The sequence below is a fragment of the Nylanderia fulva genome, unplaced genomic scaffold, assembly GCF_048542155.1.
Source record: "Nylanderia fulva isolate GAGA-0341 unplaced genomic scaffold, ASM4854215v1 Scaffold7, whole genome shotgun sequence".
In the NCBI taxonomy this organism is placed as follows: Eukaryota; Metazoa; Arthropoda; class Insecta; order Hymenoptera; family Formicidae; genus Nylanderia; species Nylanderia fulva.
Genome location: NW_028190807.1, coordinates 970,081 through 988,038, shown reverse-complemented (window position 1 = coordinate 988,038; position 17,958 = coordinate 970,081). Strand labels below are relative to the sequence as shown.

Sequence of the window (17,958 nt, the reverse complement as noted above, 5' to 3'; positions counted from 1 at the left end):
TTTATGTAACTATAATTTGTTATCTTATTTGTGCAAAACTATTTAATTGAATCTTCTGAATAATATATTTTCTTTGTACATTCATTATTACATTTTACAGGACTGCCACTTACGACGACAAAAGAAGAACTCGAGGAAATGTTCAAAGTTCACGGAGAATTGAAAGAGGTTCGCTTAGTTACTTACCGCAACGGACACTCAAAGGGCTTAGCTTATGTCGAGTATCACGATGAAGCGACTGCTAAGAAAGCCCTTTTGGCTACCGATGGTACAAACATTCAAGACAAAGTGATCAGCGTCGCGATAAGTCAACCACCCGATCGTAAAAACACTCAAACGGAAGAAAGTGAGAGACAAATCAAGTCACTGGGCGGAACGACGACGAGCCGTACGACATTCGGTTTGCCTAAAACTTTACTATCTATGGTACCGCGTAATGTTAAAACGAGTAATAGTAACGCCAGCGCAACTTCAAAAAATGGAGTCGCACAGTCGATGAGTAATCAGGATTTCAAGAATATGTTTCTCAATAAAAAATAAGTTACTATTATATACAGTCATGTCGAATTACTGACACCGCGACCTCGTATTAAGGGTCCTGGGTCCATGCCGTGGTCATATTAGATTGTGACGTCATAGGCGAGAAAGCACACGTTGAAAATTCTTAAATTTTTAAATGCAAATTTCGATGAAACATCACTTCAGATGGCTTTAGCACACTTAAAATACCTCGAAAACTATCCTTTTTTTTTTATAGAGAAGTGCTAAAGCCATTTGAAGTATTGTTTCATCAAAATCTTTTTATTTCGAAATGGCATCTAAGAATTTTTAGCATGTGTTTTCTCGCCTCTGTCGTCACAACATGGTCAGCGAGAAGCCAAGAGCGTTAATATAATTTTACGTGTGTCAGTATGTTGCAGTATGAATTTGTCTTACAATGAGTTAAAGATTAATCTGATAAAAGTGCAAATATATACGGTGTGGATATATATTGAAAACTAATAATATACGTACTGAAAAATTAAATATGTGGTAGCTACGAGAAATTCTGTACATTAAACAGTTTATAAATCTTATGAGTACGAACTATACTTAATCACAATTTAAGTACCACTTGAAAAATTGTTTCTGTGCAAATGCTAGGCTACATATTAATTTTTCCATTCCGAGTGATGTTGCAGGAGGGAAAATATAAATCACAAGAAAGAGATACTACAAGAGATATACGATTATGTATAAAATAAATACTTTTAATATAAAATAAAATTGATATATACAAGAAAATACGTGAGCCTAATATAAAAATGTTAATAATACGTCGCTTGAGATACACGATTCGATGATGATTCATGAGTTTGAATCTGCGATGACTACAGAATTTAGGAAGGAAAATTACAAGCGTCGCGAGAATATCATACATTGATCCATTTGGAATGTAACTATCCTCTCCAAGATGTGTCACATCGACAATCGAGTATAGAGTTCTACAATTGCAGCTGCGTGTTCGATATGTGATGATGTCTTTTGTGCCTCGGCGGGGCAACCGGCGGATTCTCCTGCACCAGGGATCTTCTCGCCATGAGCCACTTTTTGGCTCTGCCGGCGTGATAGTAGTATGTATAAAGCAACGCCATAGCAGCCAGCACCACCAACAGGCACGTACCGGCGATGACAACGCTGAAGAGCCAGTACGGCCCGGTGGTTTTCGGCGACGGTTCCATCGTCGACGATTCGTCGTAGGTAGACGTGGACGTCGGCTGCTTCGGTAGCCTAGGCGGTATCGCGGCTTCGTTGTCGCCGATCAGAATGTCGGCACAGGCCCGAAACTCCTCCTGGGGCCCGCATCCGACCGCCCCTATAAACATCATCGTACAATCCTTATAAGGAGAGAAATTCTGTCTGACGTAAGAGATGAGAAGAATGTTTTCTATCTGGTCATTTGTAAATATTATAAATAATGTTTATTTATACTTTTTCTTTCCAAATATACGATCGGTTTAAATCTTGGTAAAAATATCATGAATTGTATTAGCATACAACTTATACAAATAAACTAGGCTTTGCTTAGTAAGATGTTATGCAAGGAAAGTTAGCAAGGTAAACTCTTGAATCATTCTTATTATACAGAATAAAGTAACAGCACTTTCTACTGCATCGAAAGAATCTTAATGATATATTAAAGCAATGGCATCAATAACGATTTAATACTTGCAACACGATTGATACTTTAAGCACTTTCTATGTTACATTTGACATATGAAGAGGCAGACAGTAAATACATACAGTAAACGTCATTTTTTCATACACCAATTTGTCGGCCTACTTTGAACTAAAAGCGTTCGTTTTAAGTTCATCGAACAAGTTTATTTTTTCATCTATCGCATGTTCAATCGAGATATCAACTTTCCAAGTTTCGTTTATATTTCAGCTACGTCATACATTCTACAAGAAACATCAAGAAATAATATGTTACCTGTTCCGTTGCCGCAGTCGCCCCAATTATTGCCAGCGATGTATCGCCACTGGAAGACACATTGGGCGCAAGTTAGACCTTCTGGTAGTTTGAAGTAGCCCTCGAAGACCCGGTTACCAGGACCAGGATAGTAACGGGTGGTTCCATTCTCGGCGGCCAGCAGATGCTGGTCCAAGCACTCCTGGGTGACCTCCCGATCGCGGTAGGCCATGGCGCAAGTTCGGAACTCGAAGTAGCCGTGATGGTTCGCCGTCAACTCCACGCGGACCGGGATGACGGATCCGGTCCGGTAACGTCGGACAATCACGCCGTTTCCATATTTGCCGCCCGTCTCGTGAGCACGTGGCTGGAAACAAAGCATTGAGATAGAATAGACATGAAATCCTTTCTCTCTTCATGTATGTATTTGTTATCATTTATATTATATATCTATTATTTTTATATATTTAATTAAATTTTTATGTATTTGTGAAATAATTGTCTTGAAACACATATATTGTCCAACAGGGAAGAAAATGGCGTATCGAGAAAAGAGAGAAAGAGGAAGAAGACGGATTTCACTTCTGTTTCGGGCTACTTTCGTCCGTACGATATCAGATGTATACATCAAGGTCAAGCGTCCCGCATAAAAAACCGCGCAATGAAAACGCGATGGTGGAACACGAGACTGGATCACGAAAGTCCCAAGAGAAGCGCGATTAATTAATGGTTTTTTTCTTAATCTCCATTCGTGCGTGGATTTTGTAACCCAGTTTATTTCCATAATTCGTAATTAAGGTGAGAGCCAAATTCTGCCCCTATAATCTTGTATGTCTGTAATTTTATCATCTTATATGATCTTATATGCCACACACATGTGCAGAAGATTTGCAGGATTATTTACATTTATTTATTTATATTTGTATAGTAATGCGTTATATATCAAACAATAATTAATTCAAGAATCAGGATTTTAAATACTCTTATGTTTAATGAAGTCTATCTTATATTTAAATTCGAGTTTATATTGGATCTATTAAGGCATATCAATGACTAGGTTGCGAAATCGCTTTATTATTATTATGTAGGGAAGAAAGTAATTACATCTTCCTCTCTCGTCACGAATCATTACGCGCAACTTTATTCAGAATAATAAAGCATATGCGCTTCGTGACATTCAGAGTGCATTGTACTCACTTTCATAGAAAGGAAGAAAGATAAATGAGTATCTAATGACAGCGTCGAAAATGTTATTACTTTTAGTTTACATTGTAAACTTTTTACGAACGGTGAAAGTTTTGCTTGTTGGTGATTCGCAATTAAATACTAATAATAGTCAAATCAAGGCTACTATAAATAATATTCGTATTAATTGTACAATATGATCGATATTTATCTAGTTGCTTGTTCTAAGCTTTTTATGTACCATAAATAATTTTTGACTAATTACTAATTTAATTATTAACTAAATTAATATACTACTAATTTAATTAATAATTAATTAATAATTTAATCCATAATTATAAATTGGTAGTTATATAATTATATAAATTAGTAGTTATATTATTATAATATTTAATTTAGTAATTTAATTTAACTGCGTTAATATATATTTAAAACAAGAGAAGGAATTTTTAGGTCGAGATGAGAGGATCTTCTATTGCATTTGTACCGTATAATTTTCCGAAACGCGTGTCGACATTAGCGGTATTGTGTGATATTCCACGGTCAACGGAGCGAAGAATCGTACGTAATGGTGTGTAGTCGTAATGTTGCAAGAAACAAGAAATAATTATATAGTGCAACCGAATTATCATGTTTCTCGAGAGAAAAACGCTATCTTTGCAAAGACTTTCCATGTCAACCGGTATAAATTCAAATTTTTATTATATCACTCGTAAAGCTGATGAAGGACAAGCAAGCTGATTTTTAATTTTTCACTTTTAATAGAACATTAGAAATTGATATATGTATATCTTAAACATATATATGTAAATTATACGAATTATTTGAAAACCTTTTCAAAACGAAAGAAATAGAGTTTATTCGAAACTTTGAATGTTGTTTTGCGATTTCGACTGACATTTAGGATTTTTTCAGATGGACTCACCGCTGGAGAGTCCCAGGCATCTCCGCAAATCCCGCAATTCCCTTTGTTTCGCTGCCATTGCCTAGTGAAGCCGCCGCAGTAACATTCGTGATCGTTGTAATCGTGAGGCGTGTCGAAGCCATATCTCCACATGGATGCCCTCGAGGGTGGCTCTATCAGTCTTCCGTGGGCGGAAACTTCTCCAACGACCAGCAAGTTCACGATTAATAATATCAGATTAAGGGCGAGGAAACGCATGTCTGGTCGCGAGACAAGCCGGCCTCTGTAAAAAGATTCGACTTCAGATGAGAAATCTCTTCAGAGGTAAATGCCAATTGAACGATGCAGTAGTCAGGGGAAAGTGCAATCTGTACACGCCTTAGAATATGCATTTTAAATGTGAAATTTTTTTATGTGCATATGCAATGCAAATCGAATCGATTCTCTAGATCGTTAATTATCTATACGTTAACTACATAATTCATGCTAGGCCAACACCTAGAAAAATAGACTACTTCATTGAAAAAGTTGTTTTTCTACGTTAATGATTTTTTTATGTACTTTTCTTGCATATTAATCTCTATTTTTGCCATGTATATTTTGTTATGTGATTTCTGATTTAAAAATGTAATTTAATGAACAATTTTACACAGGAATGGCAACGACGTATTCGCGGGTCAGCAACCATAGAGATATCGAGAGTCGGCGCGCAAGTTTGATGACCTTTCCCACTGTACGGAACCACAAACACTTTGCTTGAAAAGTAACGGAGAAACACGCACGCAAATTACAAATTGACGACAATGAGGACGATTAACACAAAGTCGACACAGCGGCATTAGAAATCGTAAGAACACACGCGCATATTAATCAAGGTTGAATAGAGTCTCGTCCGAGGCATACTGTATAGTTTGGCGTCTATTGTATGCTAGACTGTCGTAAGAACTGTTAATTTCATCGATCGCGGTCTCACAGCCGCACGAAGGCCCGTAAAATCGTCGTTTATGCCAGCAGCATTCGAAAGCCACAGGACACAATGACGAAGGAGCTCACTGAACCGGTTATTACACACCGACACACGTACATAAGATATCCCAGATATCGCAGATAAAACCTTTTCTTTGAGCGATAAGAGCTTTATTTTTATATTTTTATCCAGATAGCAAAAGTAGTCATTTTGACGACAAAATGATGTATTTTGACATCAAATTACGTTATTTTGCCATCAAAATGATGTCATAATAATTACTGTTGCTATCTGAATAAAAATATAAAAATAAATATTGAAAAAAATAAGCGATGACTCGTGAGAAATCATCATCTCGTGAGAATTTTTGTTTCGGATTTAAACAACTTGCATTTTATGATTCATATATGTATGTTAACTTGGCTCCACACATACGAGCTATTCTGACTTTCCTGTGAAATATTGTGATTGCAACAAGATAAGATTGAGTGACACCGTACTTTCTCATAAAGTTTCATACGTGTTCTGGGAACCTTCAGAGCCACATAATATTGTAAAAATTTTTCTTACTTCAAAGTTTCATATAAGATATTTAATGTATCGCGTATTAATAATTCATATATAAATTAATTAGAACGATTTAACGTTACTTTCCTTCACTAATATACATAATTAAAATTAGAATTATGATTTCTTTGACATTGATTTCTTTTCTGATTTTCTTTCTAAACAAAAAAAAATATTTAAAGCAATTATAATAAAATATAAAAGATTAACTTTTAAAATTTTCAGTTCAATAATATATCATAATTTACTCTTTGAAAATTTGACACGAGTTTAATTTTTTCTGATTATAATTAATAAATAAAATGACATGCGGATCGATAATTCGAATTAATATTACAATTTTGCAAGTGAAAAATTAAAATTAAAAATTCTCTCTTTGCAGGCTCTTTACTGGGTGCTTACCTTGGTTGGTGTGAAAGAAGCGAAGGCCCCGCTCTCCCGCATCGGCCGCGACGATGATTCAGAGTTGTAGCGAACAGGGCCCGGAACCGGTCGCTCGACGACTGAACCCGACACCTCGCCGGAAGACCGACCGACCGGCCAAGCGAGCGAGTAGTCTGGCCGATCGGTGTGGGTAGTAGGTTATTAGAACGAGGCACTCGTTCGCATTCACGACGAGGATGCTACAGATGGTTGTTGTAAGGCAATTTAATTTTTCGTGCCGGAGCGTGCGCGTGAGATCGAAATTCGATTTTCGTCGAAACTCCAATTATTGGTATATTCATTCAGATCTTTTCATTAGAGACGTTTATATCAAGAATTTATATTTCTTAAGTAGATAGAATTTATATATTTTAATAGATTTTTTAGATATATTTTATATATAAATTTGATTAGAGTAAATATTAGAGAATTATTTCATGAAATTATAAGTTGATTAATTTATATCCAGTATTTTAATTTTATTTAGTTTATTTTTATTTAAATTATCTTTATATAGTATTAAAATCTATGTGGAATTTTGTTGGCAGGTTCTTAAAAGCACGTCAATCAAATGCAAATGAAAAACTGCCTGGGTTTTGTAGGACGTTCAGATGAAAATCGGATTCGAGGATCAATAGCTTCCTTCCTCTGCGAAAAGATCCGCGAAACTATTGGATAATGTATGAGGCGTTCTAGAAAAAAAGAATCGGCAGCAGTGATATTCTTCAACAAATATATAAAGAATACAAGTATAGAGGGAAAAAATCTAATTCTTGAATTATTTATAAATATTAGAAATTAGTGACACTTTTAATGAAACTTTGAAAGAGTATGAGAAATAATGCTCTTATTAATACATTATCATAGCCAGGATTTTATGAGAAGACAAAGAGACTTTTTTTCTCAAAGACGAGCTTTCACGAACTTTTCTCTCTGTTCTCGACGATATGATGAAAGTGTTCATGCAAATATGCGTGTCATATCTCGAGCAAATGCACTTTCGTACTTGAAGATTGAACTGAAAGTACCTTCGGAGCATTTGCGGTAAACGCGAGTTTGTTTTAACAGAAATACATTCGGCAAATGCGTCACGACCACTCTCACTCCATCCGCAGGATTCTCTCTTTTGGGTTTCCGGCCGACAACTATAGTTCGCTCGACACGCTCCTTGTTCGCTTCCGGCTTTTGTAGTCAGCACGGCCGACAATTGAGATGTTCGGAGTTTCGTCACGATGAATATACAAGAGGGTCCATTCTCTATGTTATTGATTAGAATCATTTTTGATCCGAAGAATAATATACAATACATTAGAGGTAACAATTTCCAATCTTTTCTCTTCATATATATATGTTAGAAATTGTATACATTGCAAGTAATAGTTTATATAATTTATATATACATATATACATTATATATTATATATTATATATTATTATATATATATTATATATAATATATAATTATATATATCTATATGTAATTTACATATGTAAAATATATAATATAAATGATATAGTTATATAAAATATTATTTGTGAAATGTATATAATTTTCTAACAATTTTTATAATATATTTATACAATATAGTTATATGAAATATAAGAGAGTGATATTTATATAAATTCAGTATTATTCTTTTGAGAAATTGTAAATTTCATTTCTATACCGGCAATAGAATGCCTTTGATCGGTGGAATGAAAATTACAATTCGCGATTGTGTCTCTTCTCTGCAAAATGCATCGCTGCATCGCATGAATCGTCCCGCACGGATATCCGTATTGTGAGCGGAACGGGAATACTTTCCCACGACAACGGTGGAAATTGAGCGGAAAGCTACGCTCGCGGTCAGCCGAAATGCAAACATCCTATAGAAAGGAAGAGAATCATACGGGTATTCATTTTTTTTGGCCTGTCGTCGCGCACGATTTCTATAAATTTCTAATCGACAGAGAGATCCGCACGGTTCTCGAATGACACGGCTCCTCGATTTTACATCCAAAACGCGGAAACGAAAACTTATCTCTTCTCGTCGGTCAATTAACTCTGAACTGATCAGAGATCATCTTCAAAGGCTCTCTTAAGCGCAGGATATTCCAAGTGTCCTAATAAGATATCGATCCACAATTTTAATTTTATTCTCTGATTATATTTGACGTCATTTTTTTCTTTTTCAGGAACAACGTCGTTGAGAAAAGTCATCAAGAAATAATTTAATTTTAAACTTCGCTATTAAGATTAATAAAACTTTGAAGATTATGGAAAGTTGATAATGATAATCTTCTTCGACACTTTCGCTAAAGGAAACCAGACTACGAATTAGTCTCAGAGGCTAATTAAAAAACCATCAAATGGCATATTTTGTGTATATTTTCTAATTAATGGCTATTATTATTAGAATAGGTCGTGTACCCACGACAAATGTAAGAGAATTGCATTTGGTCAAGTTCGCGCTGCAAGGTCATTAATATTTATCGACGAGCTTACAATTGCATAGAGAATACATATTATCGAATGTACATTGTAAACGCGTGCCTACATATTCTAACACGACGAGGATTCCATCGTAGACGAAGGAAGGTCTACAACCTCGCTCCTATTTGAGAGAGACGCTTTTCCTTGATCCGTGCGCAGAATAACCGGTTCTCGGAACCACCTACGAGGTCAAATCACTCGCCGTTCTCTTGTGGGGTTTCGGCACGGCATATTTTCCGACCTCACCGTTAATTATAAATATATGCAGTGGTAGTTAATGAATCATATGCGAGGAAAGTGAAGCAGATGCTTCCTCTTTCATCGATGTTTCGTAGTAAAACTTGGTATCTAGTACTTTCCTAATGCATCTTTCAGTTTCTCCCTCGAGATGTTTGGCGTTCAAAATAAGCACAGCTCTTTCAAAAGCGTCTCTTCACAGTTTCCGAGGGGAAATGAGTAATTTATTAGGCTCTTACTTAACTTGCCTGACCTCGTACCTGACATTTAAAGTAACATCTCTTCGTCGAAGCAAGACGGAAAGTTTCGTTTTTGAGAAAATGTGGTTTCGTCAAAATATGAGCCTCTCAAAAACAGAACTGATCCATTCCACTTTGTGTAAATTGTTTAATTTTTCATATTTATTTTTTACTTGTTAATTTCTTTTTAACAATTTCTTAATTTTATTTTCAATTTATAAAAAATGAAGTTGATTAGTTCCATTTTTGAGAAACTTATTCTAGTCGATCGTTCATAATTACTACTAATTAGTACTATAGTAATGAAAAATATCGGACTCTCGAGGATTTGCTACAGAGATAATAATTTATTATGTAATAATGCGATAAATATCTAAAAAGATACAGTTTTTGTCAGGTCGTATTTGTTAATATACATCGAAATGTTGAGCAAATCGTATATAATAGATTGACAAATAATAGATAACGTTTAACATTTTGATTTATCGCAATTATATATGTACAATCTATTCCAGTACATCATAAATTTCAGTCAATGAAAAACTCATTCCTCGAGATATCAATTTATAATAATATATATAATTTATATATGCATATATATTGTGATGAAATAATATACATCACCCTTTACCCGATTTATAACTTCTTTTTTAAATTCTTTTCAGATTTACGCGCGCGAAATATTATATATATATATATATATATATATATATATATATAGAATTATATAAAATAATATAATTAAAATTCATTTCAATATCTCACATCTTTAACTGTACTGGAATTGTAACTGTATGATTATATACATCATGTAAATATATTTGCGATTCTAATAAGAATAAATTGAATAATGTACTATCGAATATGCGAGATTGATACGTTGTATCTATGCATGCAACATGCAACGAATTGTGATGGTATATGTGCTATTTATTAGTAAATATATGTACACGATGTTTATTTAAGGACGAAGCACATTTGTAACCGTGACAAGCGAGCCGGACAAATATTTAAATGTTTAGAATGCTATACATTGACTTTTTAAATGGTGCGTCACGAATTCTTACGTGTTGTGTCACGCGAAATAAAAAATGTTATTATTTTTCTTTGTTTCTAGAAAATAATTTTTAATTAAAAGAGAAAAAACTAAATGGATAGAACAATTCTAAAATAGAGAAATACAATCGTTTAAAATGCCAGGATATCACACATTTAAAGACTCGAAAAAATTTCACTTGCTTAACAAGTTATAAGGAATTGTATGTTATTCTATGCAGCGCCCTTTAATAAACCAATATGCTCTTATATATCTATAATTATATATTAAGTCATCTTGTAAGTCAATCTTGTAAGATTATTGACATTTTTTATAATAAAACTTTAATTTACGAATATCTTAAGTATATTTTTTGAAGAAAAATTGTAATAAATATTTAAAAGATTATTTTTCAATATGATATGTAAAATTCCAGAAAAGGAAACAAATCATAAGCAATTTGTTTCCGGTAAAATAAACAATGTATCGCTAATTGATCGAATTTTTGGCACGTGTTCTAGGTCATTTTTCTCTTAATTTATATCTTAGAACTATTTTATTTATATCACGTGTTAACAAACAATAAACTATCTATCAATAGATTCTTTATATCAACAAAGTCATATGTATCGAAGAATAAAATTATTAAATATTATATTGCAATATGCATTAATCGTGTATATAAAATATGTATCATTGCAATATTGAAGATTACAACATACATATGAACAAATTGTGTATATAAAATATGTATCATTGCAATATTGAAGATTACAACATACATATGAACAAATTGTTGAATCGAAAAATAATGGATGCATATGACTCTGGTCTGACAGCATTATACATATTCTTTTTCTATCAAAATAAAAAAAAATATTTATCTATTAATTTTTCAGATAAAAATTACAAAACGAGAACAATGATTGATTTATATCACGATTAATACAAGTGCGAAAATTAACTTTTTTCCATTTTTTCGACCGAACTACATCTTGATTAATCGCAATACAGATCAATACAGACCTAATTGTAATAATGCGAGTTACTGACAATGAGTATCAAAAACACTTTTTCCATAATATTGACTTGGAGGAGTTTCCCGCAGGGCACCATTAATCAACTAGATGTAAAATGTAAGAATACGAGTCGACAGCTTTTTTATTTTTTAATAACGCGTAATTTCATTACATGTGTAACAGCAAACAATATATTTACGATCATGAAATTTAGTTACTCTATGAAAGTTCAAGTTTGCGCTATACATTATTTATTCCGTTTATCAATTGATTGGATAATAAACATTAATCGAATAAATTCGCATAGTAAACCCATACAGATAATAAATAATGTTAAAATAATTGATTACATGTATTACAACATGTTCAATATACATGTTTATGTGTAAAAAAATTTTTTAATTATAAATGATATTCTATTAGCTCAACAGTCGAACAGGGTTCTTGAATATACATTAAGTTGTGTGTTATAGTTTATATATAGTACGTGTAAGTGTTAAATCTAGTTGAAGAATAGTATATACGTAAATGCGCATCTATGTATGTCTTAAGGCAATAGTGTTTTCCATTTCCCGAGCTTTTAACACGCTATTTTTATATCGCCTTCTCCTCATCTTCCTTCATATTACATTCATATTCTGTAAATTAGAAAATATTGAAAATACTCTGTGTATTTCGAGAAAAACATTGCTAAACATATAAGCATTTGTATACATGATATATTGAAAACCTATGGGAATATTTTTGAGACTTTTTTGAATTACAATGCTTCTCAATTACACGTATATATCATTGAATAAATTGTATTATAATTGCAAAAGTTATTAATTCTATGCATGAGAAATAAATAATTATTTATGTGCCTATTAAAGTTATATATATAGCAAGACTAACATATTATTAATATCTTTGAAAATCATTCATAAATTTGTTAGTTGCTCTACATAAATATGAATTAAAAAAAAATATTTCCCCGGTTCAATACATGAAATTATTTGTCATTAATTTAAAAATTTATATACAATTCTCTCAAGAGCAAAAAGTAAAAATATTACTGTGTCACAAAATGTAATACATGAGGGAACAAATTAAAAGATATTTTTATAAAATAGAAGATACATCGTTATATAATGCTATGATACTTGCAAATAAAATTCTACATGATATTAACGTATCTTTCTATGGTCAATTATTTTGAACACATCAATATAGTAAGTATTATGTATACGCACAATCTATTCATGTTGCACTATGTGTAACTTGCATACTATGTATGCAACACAGATGTTATTAGTAACTAAATAAGACAAAAGTATCATCATTTACATTGTTTAACATTTCCAAAATACTGAAATTGCTATCTGAAATTGAAAATTCGTATTACGAAAGCATAAATATCTAACTCATCTAAAGCTAGATATGAAATGCACAAAGATAACATGCTAAGCTTGTAATTTTGAAGTATTTCAAAATTTCACAATTGATACACGAGGAACTTAAGTTCTCAAAAACCATTGTCATCAAAATGGTGTAAAAGATATGTACAAAAATAAATTGTAATAATAATAAAAAAATATATACAAACGTCACTCTTTAGCCATTCAATTAATGCACTACTGATTGTGAGAGATTTTAATTTCTGTATGCAAAGTGAACATAATATAGCATTGTCTGTTATTAATATGCTTTTAAAATATTGATTGAACAAATAATAGGGGCTGTAATGTAGAGTTTAATAAGATATAATCTAACATGTGTTTTAATACTGTGCTCTCAACATACCATCATATAGATTGGCCCCCATTACTACATTTAAGGCATAAGTCAAATAAGTTATGTATCAATAATACTTATTGATCCCCCACTCCATTTATAAAGAGAGTTCAATCTTAAAATTTCAAAGATTTTTTTAAAACAAAATGAATATGAGAAAATAATATAACAAATATTAACTATAATAATATTAGATGTTATTAATTATAACATTATTAGAGTTTTTAAGAAAATGTGCAACATATTTTTGTTTCTCTAAGTTGTGGATTCCATACTATGTTTTTACAGTTTGCTATCTTCATGTATTAGAAATATCTTTATAATAGAAAGTGTGAATACACATAATTCTTCAATGAGATGTGCTTTTGAATCTTGATTCGCATCTCATGAAAACTATGTGCAAATTTTTTCAAATAATATCCTAAAAAATAAATCAGAGATTTTTTCCAAACACGTAATAAAGTTGACTTTTATTTCAACTGCGGTGATTTATGTCCTACAATCTTATTGCGCAATAAATTAAAATGTCCGTGCACCTGTGTAAGCTGAGCTCTAAGTGAATCAGAAAGCTGTTTCTGTAACTGCTGAACTTCCATAATTTCTTGACGGAGATTTTGATAATCTTTCGTAACCTGATGAACAGAGTGTAATAGGCGAAGCACAGATATCTGTTGGAAGCACAAAATGAAAAGCGGTTTGATGATTGAAGATCCAAAAACATGGCAAACAATAAAGTGCACACGTAAAACTTTTGAACGTGACGTCGCACAGGACATAATTAACGCCAAGTGAAACAGAGTATCCTGGCTTCAAGCAGGAATTGTCCAATAAATGTAATGTGACATCACTTATTCAATATACTGTCACAGTAAACTCTCTGTGCAGATACAACACAATATATTTGTTCTTCTTAACTGTACTCTTTTTATTTTTTCTTTTCTTTTCTTTTCTTCTAAATCCAAGAAATATATAGGCATATCTAATTTTTATCAAACAAATAATATATAATTTTAGACCAATTTATCAAATTGTTTGAGGTTTATTTATATATACATTATATTGGCAAAAAATTTTCCAATTTATTAAAGACACTCAGAGTTAATAATTAATTTAATAAAAATTGGTATTAAATACAGCAAAGCATTTAAGTGCAAAGCACAGATAAAAAGAACAAACTTGAGAGAAGTAAAACTGACTCTATTTGTGTATCAAAAAGATTCCTACCTCGTCTTCCGGATCCTCGAAAGCTTTCTCAAAAGCGTCTATCTGCCACGCGATCATGTCCAACTTTCCATCAGCTTTCTGCACCTAGAAAACGCGAAAAAATTCATCACTTAAAATATACGAGACAAGCTTTGACAGTTGTGAAACGAATAAGGACACAATTTTCGTTGCAATCGAAAAATAGGATTTTGTATCAAAATATGCGCCGAAATTATATACGTACGCTTTGCTCGAGATGTCCGATCGCAGATTCCATATCTCTTTGTTTATTTATCCTCGATTTTTCTCTTCCTCAGTGATCAGACTATCAGACAGCAATCGTCCGCCGGGCGTCGAGAATTCTTCTGTCAGAAATCTTATTCTATCGCATCGCGGGATCGATTTGCTCTGCGCTTTGCATTTGAAAAGCTCACCGGTTACTGCAGCTTAGTTTCCCGCCCAGCCACGTGATGACAGCACTGACAGATCACTGACGTCAAATCGTTTTACCGGCAGAGCAGAAGACAGACTGACAGATGTGAAATGTAGGGGACCTGATGCTCTTTGTAGTGTATCTGTCAGTACATTACTGCGTTTTTCGTGTTGTTGGGCAATTTAATAAATAATCGAATAAACAGCGAATACATTCGGATAAAAAGATCTTCGCTTTCTAGCTTGTGCAAGTTAAGCCCTTGGAGAGGAATGTACAAGTCGAACCAGGAACCGGATATACCCGCTGCGTTGGGTTTATTGTCTCATCTGGATAACGATGAGTTGAAGGAATTATTGAATAATGATAGCAAATTTGAAGATATTGTGAAAGATATAAAACAGGTATGATTGGGATGTTAAGTCTACGTTAATTTGATGTCAAATTTCATTTAATTAGTCTAATATTATTTAGCCATTGGAGCAATCTATAGGTTACTAAAGCATTTATATACATTTTTATTTCCTTTGTAAAATTCTTTGCAATTCTTTGCATGTATTTGCTATTATTTGAACGAAATGTATCTGTATAAACATTTAAACATATAAATATGTATTTTTTTTATATGTATGTATTTATACAATGTGGAGAAAAAAAAAGAAGATTGTGTAACATAGATTAAATTCAAAATATATATATGAAATCATTTGTATATATTATTATAAAAATAAGCTATTTAACACCAAAAATTAAAAGTTTAAAAATTGACTCTGTTTATTAGTTTAAGAATCTTGAGACTGAGAAAGAAATGTTAATGGCAAGCAATAGATCTTTGGCTGAATTTAACTTATCAAAACAACCTGAATTGGAAGAGGGCAAACAAATGTTAAAAGAGCTGAGCGAGCAGGCCAATCAATTGTGCACTAGTGTCAAAAGCAAATTAGATGAAATGCGTAAGTTATTATTTATATGATGTTTATATGACAATATTTATTAATATAAAACTAACTCTGTATATTTACAGGTGATAAATCTGGTACAATGACTGTCGACACTGCACTTGATCTATTGCAAGCAGCTGCTGCTGAAATTGAGGAAGAATCAGAGGTATATACGAGAAAAACATTTATGCACCTATTTAATTTGTTTAACAAAAATTTTATCTAAATTAAATTATCTTTGTAATGTATAGGCAATAGCAGAGAAATTTCTAGCTGGTGATATCGAAGTAGACGAGTTTCTAGATCAGTTTTTATCGCGTAGGAAATTCATGCATTTACGTAAAGTGAAAGTGGACAAACTGAGAGAAATTATACGAAAAGGACATTCTTCAAACACTCCTGGCTATCCAATTGCTTCAAATTTTCCTGGAATAACGCCTTCTATACCGTATCCAACCGGACCTGTAGCTATGCCAATGCCATTGCCATCAGGAATGCCAGTTTATAGGCCATATTAAATAATTAAAAAAGTTACATGTTGGATATTTATTTGTTTTTAAAATATATCTGTATATTTAGTCATAGCGCACATAAGCTCTAATTTTACAATTTTTTGTACACAAAACTTGTTTTGCAAATTAATTTTTCACTTTTACATATTGCGTAATATTATGTACAGTCTATAATTACACATAATTGTTTTACATTTATCTCAAGTCTTATAGTTGTGATGGTAACACTTTTGAAATCTTTTCTAGAGTTACTGTACAAGGGAGATATTTGATCTTTTTTGTGTCATAATGCACTAACACACAACATATAAGTTAATCTAATAACTGTGCTGTACAACTTTTAACATGTATGTATATTATCTTTTTGAGGGCTATATAAAATAATATACATGTATATTTAATCTTTTTTTACTATAATCTAATTTTCTTTATTTTACTAGTGAATGTAACAATAAGAGGTTAACATAAAAATAAATTTGTACATTTAATCTTAAAACAGATTAATTTATACTATTTAAAATAAATACATTGGCTAATTTTTGTTACTATCAACTTTTATATCTTTTTCAATTTTATCTATTGGTTTATCTATCTTTCGCCGCATATATATAGCAGCTATCATTACAGTAAATAATAACATAAGAAATTCTATGCTGTGAGAAGTACCTGTACGATTTAATTCTTCCATCTGTTTGTATTGCTCATACCTATCCCTCCTTATACGAGCCAAATTCAGTGTCCTTCCATAATGTGCCTGTGTCCATTCATCAAAATTATAAATTCTGGAACTTCCTGTATAGACTTTTTGTTTATATTGAGACATAGGCTCTTGAGTAGTATCGGACACTGGTTGTTGACGAATAATTGTATCTCTGTCATAATTCTTGCGCGATTCATAATTGCCGAGTACTTCATAGGCATCTGATATGTCTTGGAACTTTTGTCTTGCATATCCACTCTTATTTTTATCAGGATGATACTGAAGAGATAACCTGTAGTACGCTGATTTCACTTCATTCTGAGTAGCATGTGGTGTAATCTTTAATGTATCATAATGATTTTTTGACGATTTAGTATGATTACTGGAATAAAGACGTCTTAATGGCGACTTTGAAGACTTCAACGTATTAAATTTATGCATATTAAAACTCAAATCTAAAATTCATTCTAACAGCGCTTTCTTTCCTAAGTGGATTAGCTTGTTCTTTTATGTATGAATCGTAAGATTTCCTGAAACGATCAATGAGAAATTAGAAATTTATCAGAAAAAAAGCATCGTCGTCAGATTGACGTATTTCACATACATTACATAAAATATTTTTTCTGCGTAAATCACAGATTTTTGTACTACACATGGTTAATTAATAACTTACTATTAATAACTTATTACTCAACATAACTTTACTAAAGTTATATTACAGCGATAAAAAGGTTAAAAATACAGATGTTAGGTTAAATTCATATAGTTCATGCAGTAGGTATAGTTTTCCGGCAAGGCCGAAAAAAGGGACGAAATAATCCGGCGATTCTAATTGGCTCTCGATGTATTGACAATTTTGATGAGTCGAGAATACAGCGCACAGATTGGTCGGCACGT

General features: G+C 32.3%; 5 protein-coding genes across 22 annotated transcripts in view; 2 read left to right on the top strand and 3 right to left on the bottom strand.

Moving 5' to 3' along the window:
* Positions 1 to 10,841, top strand: part of LOC114934647 (spliceosome associated factor 3, U4/U6 recycling protein) — a 25,615-nt gene extending 14,774 nt beyond the window's left edge. For 6 of the 12 annotated variants that reach the window (XM_085488487.1, XM_085488492.1, XM_029307339.2 and 3 more), the window contains 7 exons: positions 101 to 2,871; positions 2,981 to 3,250; positions 4,091 to 4,208; positions 4,553 to 4,865; positions 5,195 to 5,388; positions 6,458 to 7,812; positions 8,674 to 10,841. In XM_085488487.1, coding sequence (XP_085344613.1) covers positions 101 to 540 — 440 coding nt within the window. In that variant the 3' untranslated portion in view covers positions 541 to 2,871; positions 2,981 to 3,250; positions 4,091 to 4,208; ... (2 more) ...; positions 6,458 to 7,812; positions 8,674 to 10,841. Of the gene's footprint in view, positions 1 to 100; positions 2,872 to 2,980; positions 3,251 to 4,090; positions 4,209 to 4,552; positions 4,866 to 5,194; positions 6,062 to 6,457; positions 7,813 to 8,673 lie in introns of all 12 variants that reach the window. The other 6 variants (XM_085488484.1, XM_085488490.1, XM_085488491.1 and 3 more) reach the window with 6 other exon arrangements.
* Positions 1,406 to 6,645, bottom strand: LOC114934658 (uncharacterized). 3 transcript variants are annotated; one of them, XM_085488498.1, is made up of 4 exons: positions 6,478 to 6,645; positions 4,563 to 4,824; positions 2,474 to 2,819; positions 1,406 to 1,855 (listed from the first exon to the last, which is right to left on the bottom strand). In XM_085488498.1, exons 2-4 carry the CDS (start codon positions 4,797 to 4,799, stop codon positions 1,485 to 1,487), a joined length of 954 nt encoding a protein of 317 aa, XP_085344624.1. In that variant the 5' UTR covers positions 4,800 to 4,824; positions 6,478 to 6,645; the 3' UTR covers positions 1,406 to 1,484. The 3 variants fall into 3 exon arrangements, with proteins under 3 accessions (XP_085344624.1, XP_085344623.1, XP_085344625.1); XM_085488497.1 differs by lacking the exon at positions 6,478 to 6,645 and adding an exon at positions 5,191 to 5,800; XM_085488499.1 differs by lacking the exon at positions 6,478 to 6,645 and adding an exon at positions 5,324 to 5,800.
* Positions 9,775 to 15,475, bottom strand: LOC146720387 (uncharacterized). 4 transcript variants are annotated; one of them, XR_014926069.1, is made up of 4 exons: positions 14,723 to 15,383; positions 14,500 to 14,583; positions 12,735 to 13,943; positions 9,775 to 12,140 (listed from the first exon to the last, which is right to left on the bottom strand). XR_014926069.1 is itself a non-coding variant. In XM_085488503.1 (4 exons), exons 1-4 carry the CDS (start codon positions 14,753 to 14,755, stop codon positions 12,834 to 12,836), a joined length of 279 nt encoding a protein of 92 aa, XP_085344629.1. In that variant the 5' UTR covers positions 14,756 to 15,475; the 3' UTR covers positions 9,775 to 12,833. The 4 variants fall into 4 exon arrangements, 3 of the variants coding, with proteins under 3 accessions (XP_085344629.1, XP_085344630.1, XP_085344628.1); XM_085488503.1 differs by having other exon boundaries at positions 9,775 to 12,863; positions 13,812 to 13,943; positions 14,723 to 15,475; XM_085488504.1 differs by having other exon boundaries at positions 13,812 to 13,943; positions 14,723 to 15,407.
* On the top strand, positions 15,002 to 16,755 carry Vps37B (vacuolar protein sorting 37B). Its single transcript, XM_029307354.2, has 4 exons — positions 15,002 to 15,312; positions 15,690 to 15,861; positions 15,933 to 16,015; positions 16,101 to 16,755. The coding sequence occupies exons 1-4, from the start codon at positions 15,181 to 15,183 to the stop codon at positions 16,365 to 16,367; spliced, it is 654 nt and encodes a 217-aa protein (XP_029163187.2). The 5' UTR covers positions 15,002 to 15,180; the 3' UTR covers positions 16,368 to 16,755.
* On the bottom strand, positions 16,381 to 17,958 carry LOC114934656 (uncharacterized). Of its 2 annotated transcripts, none has more exons than XM_085488500.1 (2): positions 17,666 to 17,958; positions 16,381 to 17,591 (listed from the first exon to the last, which is right to left on the bottom strand). In XM_085488500.1, the coding sequence occupies exon 2, from the start codon at positions 17,500 to 17,502 to the stop codon at positions 16,894 to 16,896; it is 609 nt and encodes a 202-aa protein (XP_085344626.1). In that variant the 5' UTR covers positions 17,503 to 17,591; positions 17,666 to 17,958; the 3' UTR covers positions 16,381 to 16,893. The 2 variants fall into 2 exon arrangements, with proteins under 2 accessions (XP_085344626.1, XP_029163186.2); XM_029307353.2 differs by having other exon boundaries at positions 17,735 to 17,958.

Excerpts from the sequence above, each read along its gene's own strand:
- LOC114934658 (XM_085488498.1), bottom strand. The coding sequence starts at position 4,799 with ATGCGTTTCCTCGCCCTTAATCTGATATTATTAATCGTGAACTTGCTG. Across the intron at positions 2,820-4,562 it reads ATGCCTGGGACTCTCCAGCG|CCACGTGCTCACGAGACGGG; the intron begins GTGAGTCCATCT and ends CTTTGTTTCCAG. Across the intron at positions 1,856-2,473 it reads CGACTGCGGCAACGGAACAG|GGGCGGTCGGATGCGGGCCC; the intron begins GTAACATATTAT and ends TGATGTTTATAG.
- LOC146720387 (XM_085488502.1), bottom strand. The coding sequence starts at position 14,755 with ATGGAATCTGCGATCGGACATCTCGAGCAAAGC. Across the intron at positions 14,584-14,722 it reads TCGGACATCTCGAGCAAAGC|GTGCAGAAAGCTGATGGAAA; the intron begins GTACGTATATAA and ends CGCGTTTTCTAG. Across the intron at positions 13,944-14,499 it reads TCGAGGATCCGGAAGACGAG|ATATCTGTGCTTCGCCTATT; the intron begins GTAGGAATCTTT and ends TGCTTCCAACAG.
- Vps37B (XM_029307354.2), top strand. The coding sequence starts at position 15,181 with ATGTACAAGTCGAACCAGGAACCGGATATACCCGCTGCGTTGGGTTTA. Across the intron at positions 15,313-15,689 it reads TTGTGAAAGATATAAAACAG|TTTAAGAATCTTGAGACTGA; the intron begins GTATGATTGGGA and ends TCTGTTTATTAG. Across the intron at positions 16,016-16,100 it reads AAATTGAGGAAGAATCAGAG|GCAATAGCAGAGAAATTTCT; the intron begins GTATATACGAGA and ends TGTAATGTATAG.
- LOC114934656 (XM_085488500.1), bottom strand. The coding sequence starts at position 17,502 with ATGCATAAATTTAATACGTTGAAGTCTTCAAAGTCGCCATTAAGACGT.